This window comes from Hermetia illucens, chromosome 4 (genome assembly GCF_905115235.1).
Source record: "Hermetia illucens chromosome 4, iHerIll2.2.curated.20191125, whole genome shotgun sequence".
In the NCBI taxonomy this organism is placed as follows: domain Eukaryota; kingdom Metazoa; phylum Arthropoda; class Insecta; order Diptera; family Stratiomyidae; genus Hermetia; species Hermetia illucens.
The window spans coordinates 172,767,184-172,777,540 of NC_051852.1; the positions used below are offsets into that span (position 1 = coordinate 172,767,184).

General features: G+C 42.0%; 1 protein-coding gene across 3 annotated transcripts; it reads right to left on the reverse strand.

The window, feature by feature from the left end:
• Positions 1–477: 477 nt before the first annotated feature.
• LOC119653677 (heterogeneous nuclear ribonucleoprotein U) lies at positions 478–9,652 on the reverse strand. Of its 3 annotated transcripts, none has more exons than XM_038058521.1 (9): positions 9,262–9,651; positions 7,899–8,936; positions 6,712–7,835; positions 5,657–5,785; positions 4,742–4,913; positions 3,138–3,946; positions 2,849–3,041; positions 1,585–1,670; positions 478–1,487 (listed from the first exon to the last, which is right to left on the reverse strand). In XM_038058521.1, the coding sequence occupies exons 1-9, from the start codon at positions 9,401–9,403 to the stop codon at positions 1,329–1,331; spliced, it is 3,852 nt and encodes a 1,283-aa protein (XP_037914449.1). In that variant the 5' UTR covers positions 9,404–9,651; the 3' UTR covers positions 478–1,328. The 3 variants fall into 3 exon arrangements, 2 of the variants coding, with proteins under 2 accessions (XP_037914449.1, XP_037914450.1); XR_005249735.1 differs by having other exon boundaries at positions 1,437–1,487; positions 2,825–3,041; positions 9,262–9,652; XM_038058522.1 differs by lacking the exons at positions 478–1,487; positions 1,585–1,670 and having other exon boundaries at positions 2,931–3,071; positions 9,262–9,652.
• Positions 9,653–10,357: the final 705 nt, after the last annotated feature.

Sequence of the window (10,357 nt, forward strand, 5' to 3'; positions counted from 1 at the left end):
CAATACCATACTTCCCCATCACGTGGCCAAACAAACGTTGACATTCAGATCACTCACCACGATCACAATGTCACCTTTAGGATGCTTCCGCTGATCTACTTTTTTCATAGAAAACATCCTTCTCCACTATTATCGGAAGTCTCCGTTGGTGCATAGCAGAGTAAAATTGTGATGCACCTGTACCGAAGTCTTGCAAGCAGAATCCTGTCAGAAACCTTTCTCCTAGGTGAGAAACAATCCGACACCAAATTTGCGCCTGCCACCATTTGAATTTCTAGTGCACTTTTCCGCAAGAGGGAGAGGAATGCTCTTCAGAGTCCCAACATTTTACTTCGCTTGAGGCCCAGAATATTCAGCTTATTTCGTTGGAATACTCATACCGGTTGTAGCCTACAAATTCCTATCCCTTTTAGTCACATTTTACGGCAAGCAAAGAAGATCGAGTGTATTCTTAAGCAACAACAAAAAAGGCAGCAATTCTTTTCCAATTTTATTTATTAAATCTAAGTATGTAGTAGTATCTTTCAAAACTATTGGTAGATATTATTTTACATTATCATTATGATTAGTGTAACTTTTGTCGATTTGAGAAAAAGGAAATCTCAAATCTCACTTCATAATTTCTTATGCTCAGCAAAATTGAAATTTCTAAGGTACCAGCTGTTTACTTGTTCACAAACTTCATATTGATGAAAAAAAGTCGGAAAACAGTGTTATTTCTAGCGGTGAAAAGGTATTCTAGTGAATCCTTAGATACAATTAGATTTTTTTTAATTTAAATTCAAACTGTAACCAAATATATTAATTATAAGAATAATAATAGAATCTTTGAATAAAATAGAACTAGATAAATTGGAACTAAAAAGTAAGACAAATCGTCCATTCATACAAATCATAAAACAACTGGGAATAGTAAAAATTTAAAACAACCAAAGTGTGAAACTAGCCAATTGTATGCTAATGTGTTCATTCAGCAGAATGAAATATGTGCAGTGACGCTAAACGCATTTTTGTCGCAGGCTTTATCCCGCCAACACGTTGGTTGCCCAACTCGAAATGTTCTTTGTGTATTTTCAAGGTTAAAATATCTCGAGGAACTTCAAGGTTAAAATATCTCGAGGTTATTAAACTAATAGGAGTTGAGAAGAAGTCAAAAAATAAACAACACGAGAACAATGGCGATCAATGAATCAACAGACTATTCTATCGGTGCACGTCTTCCTGTTTTCTGTCGCTAATATCTGCTGCTATTCGTTTCTTGCGAAGTAAAATAAGTATTTCGATTAAAATAAGCGTTTGTAATCAAAATGCCCGTTTGGCGCAATTTTTCAATTTTTTGAATCGCCCCTCGAATTTGACGATTGCGATTTTTGTGTCATTGACGCAGATGTATGAGCTCCCATTCCGCTGTTGTCCTGCGTATAAGCCTGTGCGTATTGCGACCAATATTGTTGTTGCTGCGGATTCATAGAAACATTGCCTTGTTGCTGAATATGAAAAGAAATATATTAGAGGATTGATAGCTATGATTGAGAAGCATTGTTAAATATTGTCTAGTGATTCACAGCAATGACAGCCACTTACCTGCCACCAACTCATCCACTGTTGTTGCTGACGTGGATCACTGCTCATCGACCATTGTTGCTGCTGCTGCTGATTGCCATATGTTGCTGGAAGGAATGATAAATGGATGTTAGTAGTGTCCCATAAGTGAAAGTTGACGAACCGTACAACACATATCACAAAAATACAAGACTGTCCATGGAATATCCTGTGATTCAAAACTTCAAATGAACCAAAAGGGAGTTATTACGAATCAAAACACAACAAGAGCAGAAAGTCACGAATCTACAATAACTTGTCATCGTCCATTCTTCTAATTGTATACTTCCCACCCAAGTTCACCTACTCCCCTATACAAATCATACTGCCCATAAATAACAGGAAACAAAGCCGACGGATTTCAATTTCATGTGGGAATATTCACATGGAAAGTAATATAAAAATCAATTTTCTTTCAATTTGAACCACCTGAAAGGCTAGGAACACAAACAGTACACGGGTAAAAAGAAAATACAATCACAATGTGGAAATAATAAAGCCCTAAACCTAAATCTCGCGTTAGGAGCAAAAACCATGCCATCAATGAAATCTTGTCTAAAATATACAATAAATCGAGCCCTGACACCTAAACACATCGTCGCAGAGTAGCAGATGTGAAGTTATCGTTCATTGCTGAGCCATTCGACGCGCCACCTTTAATTTACAATGGAACGGAATTTATCGAAAATCCGATGAAGAGCTTGATTCAGTTTCAATTTCCCTTGACATATTTAATTTTCTAATTTAACGTAAGTTTTCTAAACTCCTCCAGGGCAAACAAGTGAGAGTGTGGATAGTATGCTTTCCCAGTGTAGCGATACGCAAAACTACTCTGGATTCTCTGGTCGAATTAAACTATAGAAGGAATACTTTTTCTCTAAGCGAATGAACCAGAACACTGCAACCAGGACATTATATCTGAAAGAAATGATTTGTTTGCATTCACTCCTTGCTAAAGATCACATGGGAATGCATCTTATTTAATTGAAATATGAGAAACTGGAAAAACTTTTACTCTTGAGAATCGGATAGGTCACAGTGAAAAAGTTTAACAATAATTGTAGCATCGCGGAAGATGCCTCATAAATGAACATGATATGTTGAAGCACCGAGATGTATGGCAAGCAGCTCTTTTTAAAAATCATTCCCAAAATCATCCCCAAAAAAAGTAATGAATCACTGAATTGAATACTTAAGGACATTTGTTGGAACCAAAACAAACCTTAATCGATTTCAAGAGATATACCTTGTGACATATCGTAGTTCCAGTAACTAGACTGCTGTTGTGATTGTGGTTGCTGTTGATGAGATTGTTGCATCTGTCCCTGATGACTACCCGACGATGTTGCCCAATTGCTCTGCATGTGTTGTTGTTGCTGTTGTTGTGGCTGTTGGCTACTTCCCCAATTGTTCTGGCTGGTATTACTACTGTTTGTACTCTGAATATTGAGAAGAATTTAAAAATAAAACTAAAATTTTTAATTTCGAAGGCGAATCATAATAAAACCAATATCGGCAACCGATGCCAAACTTACTTTGCTGTTGGAATTGCCCGAACGACTGCCTTTATATTCATATCCTGCATCACTTGAATATTTTGATGAGGATCGGTCATAGCCACCGCGACTATCTTCGGAACGATGGTCGCGGTGGCCGCCCCGAAAATCCCGTTGATTTCCACCGCGATGGCTACTTTCACGTCGACTACTGCCGGCGCCGCCGCCGCCACCACCACCACCATTACGATCTCGATCATAGCCTCTGTCTCGGTAGTCGCGACCGCCGCCATAATCTCCACCACCATAACGTCCGCCTCCGCCTCCGCCGCCGCCGCCACCTCCACCATAATGTTGAGGCCGGCCTCCACCTCCATAACGATCTTCGCCATAGCGAGGCTGGCGATTGTTGTGCACCCAAGAACCACCTCCGGCGCCGCCTCCTCCTCCTCCTCCTCTCGAGTAACGATTGTCACGACGATCATATCGACCACCGCCGCCTCCTCCGCCACCATAACCGCGATCATCACGCCAATGACCACCTCGCTTGTCACCGCCACCTCCGCCATGAGATCCACCCCAGCGGTTGTTTCCTCCACGGCCCCGTCTATCCTCCCTCCAACGGGAGCGATAATCGTCGCGGCGACGATCGTCGCGACCGCCACGACGGTCATCTCGGCGATAGTTATCGTGTCGACGTCGCTTGTATTTAGCCTGCATTGCTTGAACCGCCTTCTTTCCTTTTTCAATGTATTTTTTTACTTCTTCCTTGGCTTCGTCTCCTTCGAGATCGGTATACCGAACCTCGTCAAACCAACCAAACTCCACAGAGGGCAAAGTGAAATTCGCTGAAATGAAATATTAAAAAAAGAACATTGCGATGTTAACAATGCTATTCATTCCATTTTCAGACGTACTCTTTCAGAGGATGATTAGTTTTAAATACGAAGTGAATAGAAACGAATCAACCTTTGATCGCATTAAAGATTAATAAACGAGCACTGAGTTCATTGAAGTTGTTCTTAGCGGCCAATTCCAAGCAAGGCTCGAAAAAGGCCGAAGCTAGCAGACGTAAGAGAAAATAGAGGACAATTTTAAACAAAACTCAACTCTTGCTGTATATCATGAACTTAATTTGAAGAAAAATTTGATAAAGAACAACTCCACCTCCCAAAAGCAGGCGACGATATTTTGGTCCCTTTCATTGACAACTGCAAAGGAAGGATCGTCAAGACAATTCTCTATTTCAATCAAAACTCTGTAAAAACAGCCATGAAGGACTCGCATGATTGCTGCAGACAATTCAAAGAGTAGAAACTCGTCAACAATACAGCTTTTGCCAGCAAATTTGTACATTGAAGCCTTATTCAACATTCCTAATGCTGTTGGCCCACACTCCTCTCAAAGAATGGTTGTGCTCTCAATTAAACTGTGATCTATGTACTTAAATGATCTGAAGTCAAGAGTCTTGAGGAAACGCCAACAACAATATTCGATAAGCGAAAATCGGTCCTGCCTCGTAAGAACTGACGTGATTCAATATGGAGAGATTTAACTTATATTACCAGAAAAATATGATTATAATTTGCAGAATTTAATGAGACATTTTCAGAAAAAGGAAAAGAGAAGGTTCAAATAATTACCTTTCATTTTATTTAGTGTTGACTCATTAACCAATTCAATTCCATCTTCGGCAATTTTCAAATCGTTGCGCCGTTTCAATTCATCTTCGCTGGGTACACATATAACCGCAATGCGCTTGAAGTCTCCGAAACCTTTCATTTTACGGCGTTGACATGATGCAAATACATTGTTCTAATAAAATTATACAACGGGATAACGAGATTTCATTCATCATTGCTGTATGATAGTTGGTTGTTGATGGTGATTTAGATTTAGCCGGCCATTTTCAAATTAGTTGATTTGCATGGTACCAATTGGCGAAGGTTGATTTTGTTGGTAAATATTATTTCTCTCTATTCGTTGTTATAAGACGTTGCCGCTGGTTTACACCACCAATTCGCGGATTCTTACAAACTAACCTTACGCTAAGTATACCAACCTTCGACTGTTGTTCCCTTCAATTCATTTGGAGCCAAGCTCCATGTTTTATTCAATGTTGTGCTAAATATTAAACTTTCATATTTCTGTTCTATCCCCAAATCTAACTTGAGGAGTTACTTACAACCGTCGTGCATGGGCTTGCCTGGACTTTTGCTTCAACTCTCTGTACATTTACCTTTTTGCCTTAAGCAATTTCATCAATCCTCATTTCGTGACCAAATTTATAAATAAACCTTAATTCTTACCTTGTGAGACTGTTGGGGATTTGCGTAGCGAGAAATGGAGGCTGCTTGTAAACCGCGTCCAATATAGACGCAGTATTGGCAGTCCCGCATTTCCCAACCACTAAGCCCTTTTCCAGTTACATACGAAAACAAGCATTCATCCTTTCACCCAACACAACTTCAACACACCCAAATATCTCTCATACTATATTTGTAAATACCCTGGTATATTTTCCCTTAAAACTCATACGCTTCAACACCTTCACCTACCTGATCAAGAATGAAATTTCGACGCCTCTTAGTGGCAATGTCTTCGAGAACTGATAAACTTTTTAAACATAAATCATAAACTTTTTCCCATTTACCAACATGACATGACTTTCGCGGTTTACCATCAACCTGAAAAAAAAAAGGAAACATACGTTAGTAACACTCTTTAGTCTTCGTTCGCCAAACAAATGAATGTGCTGACTAATATCAGTGTGAAACAAGTCGGGAAACCGGAAGCTGGACGCTTCAGGTACGAAAGGTTTTGTGTATTTCTTAATACGTAGCACGTAATATATGCATATATTATGTGAGAATATCCACTTTCGGATGATATTGACATTCATAGTCTTGAATTTGCAAAGAAGCGACAACTTTGACGTATTATAACTTTGTTAGTAATAGTGCGATTTCCACCAAACATGGTAAGATCATGCTCTATGTAATATCCTATATTGTTTCGTAGTCCTAGCATAAACTTAAGGGGGGTCTTGCAGCGAATTACTAAAAATTATAGTAATATACTATTATTAACTTTATTTGTGCAGATATCAGTGTGGAAGGTATTTCGGAGCCCAGGCACCATATAGTGGCAGCCTCTTGATTTTTTTCAGATTTTTCGATTTGGTAGTTTCTGAGAATGGCCCCCGTAAATGAATGGTCACTTTCAACCCCCCGCCCTCCCCACCTTTTCAACAAATGTCAAAACTAAGACCGTCTTCGAAAAGTACTAACCGAGACCTTTAATTTGATACCCCACATGACTATATTTGATGAAAAAAAAATTTACACCCCCCTTTTGCATGTATGGGGACCCCCCTTACATTCATCATTAAAGGATGTAACTCACTGTATGCGTGAGCGTTCACAGTTCCCAGCTTTCCACCAAATTTGGTGTCAATCGCTGCAACCGTCTCCGAGAAAAATGCGTGTGACGGACAGACAGTAAACCGATTTTAATAAGGTTTTGTGTTTACACAAAACCTTAAAAAGTAACTACGGAAACTTCTCCCTACAACAACACAACAAATAAACACAAGTAACAAATGGGCACTTACCCTCATTTTATCAATAAGTGCATCTGGTCCAATAACAGTGAATCGTTTCTCAGGATGTTCTTTAACATAGTTCGTTCGCCAGTGGGTTTTTCCCGAATTGGGCAAGCCGACTATCAGAATCACTTCACACTCTTTACGGCTTTCGGGTCGCTGCGGCCCCGATATCAAATGTTCCTCGGTGACAAGACCAATTAATTCGTACCCCTCGAGGAGACTCACTGGTTCTCGGGGTTGGATTTCCTCTTGCGATGATGGATCTGGATCACTGCCAACATCCTGCGATTCATCACGCTTTTCTCCCCCATCGGACTCTGATTGTTTCTCAGCTGAACTTTTATTATCAACGTCTTCAGTCTCTTTGATATTTTCCGCTGTCTGCTGATTTGAATCAGCTACTTCGTCCGAAATATCTGACTTCTCAGCGGGAATAGCGTTTGGTTTTTCACCATTCTCTTCTTTCTTTCCAGATGCGTCTTCATCCCAATTGTCCTCATTGTCTCCGGTACCCGGTTTGGACTTCTCAACACTTCGAGAACGACTACGTTTCGGTGGAGTCGTTTCTTGTCTTTTAGCTTCACGTTTCGGACGTTCAGCGTTTGCCAAAAGATTTTCACTGTCAGCGAAATTCACTTTGAACTCGTAGCCTTTAGTGAGGATGTGAGGATACAGTGCAATATCATCTCCAAGTGTGGATTTATCGAACTCAAATGCAGCTCCCAATCTCTCGCCATTAAGAGAGAACTCTACAATGCACGGAGTACTATCCAAATCCAGATAGCAACCGATTACATCGTCTAAACCAAAAGGTTTGCCAAACTCCTCAAACTGCCCGTTTAACGCTTTCTTCCCAGATTCGCAAATAGCGAAGGAGTTTTCTGATTCACCCAGCATCAAGTCTGAAGCTGTAGTTGAAAATCCGCAACGGAATCCCTGCATATGCTTCTCTCCGCGGAATGCTGTGCTAGTGATTTCCTCTGAGATCGACACTTCGTAGGCTACCTTGCCAGATTTCACGCCAAAATTCGCTCGAGCCCCGGCCCAGGCCAAGCCTAAAGCTTCGGCCGCTAGAGGCTTCGCCGAGGTGAAGCCCACTGGATCGATTCCCAAATGCAAATCAGAGTCGACTGAAAATAAACGCACGATTAGTGAGGTAGAGAAAAATAATGCCTTGAAATTTTTATACTTACACCAACTGAGGCCGACCACCTTGTCTTCAATAACCGGTTCGTCTTCCTCATTGCGAAATTCAATCGCTTGGGCTTCCGGTGTCCTGCGTCGTTTCGGCGACTTAGATTTAGAACGTGACCTGGAGCGTGAACGAGACTTCGATCGTGACCGAGACCGCGACCTCGAACGTGATCTTGAACGCGACCTTGATCTAGATCGAGATCGCGACCGAGACGACCGTGATTTTGATCGCGAACGAGATGCAGAACGTGAGTATGATCGCTTATGTCGACGTGAGCTTCGATCCTCATCCGCAGAAAGTTTCCGACTGCTCTTAGAATCCTCCGTATTCGACTTAGTGGACACATCATCCGCGGCTACTTTCTCCAACGTATTGCTGGTTTCCTCCTCTTTCTGCGACTCAAGCGTTCCCTCAGGTTCTGATCTGGCTTCTGCAGGCGCTGATGTAATCTCGGAGTCCTCCGATTTTTGCTCTAAAATTTCGAATTCACTTTGCACGGGCTTTGGTTTATCTTCATGACGAACCTCTTCCTTCTCTACTTCATCGGCAACTATAGTCGCATTTCGTGTATAACTCTTATCGCTGTCTTCCGTATCTTCCTCCATAGGCTCTGGCGCGCTATCCTTCATAGGCGTCTTCTGTGATTCTGTAGCAGTTCCCTTCACAGGTGTTTCCTGTCGTTCTGGCGCAATTTCTTTCGCAGATGTCTTCTCTGTTTCTGGCGCACTTTCCTTCACAGGCGTTTTCTGTGACTCCAACTGTTGTTGAACGGGCTCCAACGAAGGACGTTTCGCTGGTGGTTCACATTCATCTTCATCCTCCTTTATCGGGTCGTTGGATGCCGGTGCAGGCACAGTGTCCGCACCTTGTGCCGGCTCTTCGGGCAGCGGGTCCAGAGCATGTTCTAGCCGTCTCGGAGGAGACGGGGATCTCGTTACCGACCTCGTCCTGCGCGAACGTCGGCTTGGTGTTGCAGCTGCCCCTGGTGTACCTGGTGGCGGTACACTGGGTTCACGTTCAGCAGTGACATTCTCTTCTGGAAAACAAAACAAATCTCGTCAATGTTGGACAGCCCTGCATCGCCCAATCAATAAGGTTGGCAAGACCCCCCAAAATGGCGGCATCAGACTACCGGCCGCTCATGCCCCATTTCCTGCCCATTATTTCAAGAACTGCTAACAACATAATTCCGACAGAGAAGCGCTCCGATTTATTAAATTCACAACCAGTTTTGGCGCAATACTTCACGTTATGTCGTAAACATGTGGTCACGCTCCTAAAACATGGCGCGCCAAAGCACAAGCCATTCACCGCTTCGCGCCCATTTTCCACTACTTTCGTTCAAATTTCCGACGACTTACCAATTACTGGGACCCCATCTTCCAAAGCCTGCTTCAAGCGGTCTACCAACACCGCCTTCACACCTTTTGTATCCAAACCGCGGGCAGCTAGTTCGGCACGCAGCTCCACCACTTTCATTTTATCTAGTTTGGACGGATCCATTTCGACGGCCAATCACGCACACACGTTTATTCCCGGCTCACTATTCCAATGGATTTTTAGCAACACTTGAGGGCACTACTTACACGGATAAACCGAAAAATTCATTGACGGCGTTCTAAAGTCCTGTACGCCAATTTCACGAACCGCCGAGCTGCAACTCAAAACGCGAAATAATCAAAACAAATTCGCGAAGACGCGGATCGCGTGTACACTTCTCGGACGCACCATTTGCTTCATCTAGTACAACATCGGGTCACCGGAGCCAAAGTAATATGTAATAGAACTGTAGGCTGTCATGCGCGGCAAAATACTCAACAACTGACTTTCAGATGGCAGCTGGGTTGTTTTCGCGGGAAACTACTTCAACAGATAATTGCGCCAAAAATGCTGGTACTTTTCAAAAACCAGATCTACATTTTATGTATTCACATGCTGTTGCTGAAAATCGTTAATCGCGGAGGTGAAAGCGAATAATAGATTTCCTAAAAGGAGGAGGATATTATTTGCTGCCATTGCAGTTGAAAATAACTACCATACAAAATTATGCTATACTTTAATACGCCTATAATTGCATTAAAACTAGATAACATTTTTGTCACAATGGAATTCAAGTTCAGCATAAACGATGTGTACTTCACATTTGCCCAGATTAATTGGCTGGTTTTATAAGGGTAGCATACTTAAGCTCCTTTCGTAGACATCGGTAATGGAAGAAAGTGTTTATATTGTAAAGATATCGCCGATCTTATTCTCCTAAAAATGGTAGTTCTAGTGATCTGGAGCTGTGGCGGGCACACATGCAACCACGAGGCCGCTTAAAAGAAACCAAAGTAAGAAGAACTGCATGAGAAGCTGTACAAAGATTTCGACACAAACGCTTATGTCAAAGCTCACAATATGGTACGGAAAAAGGTGAAAGATTAGAAGTAATCTGCCCCAACCCTCGAAAAGAAA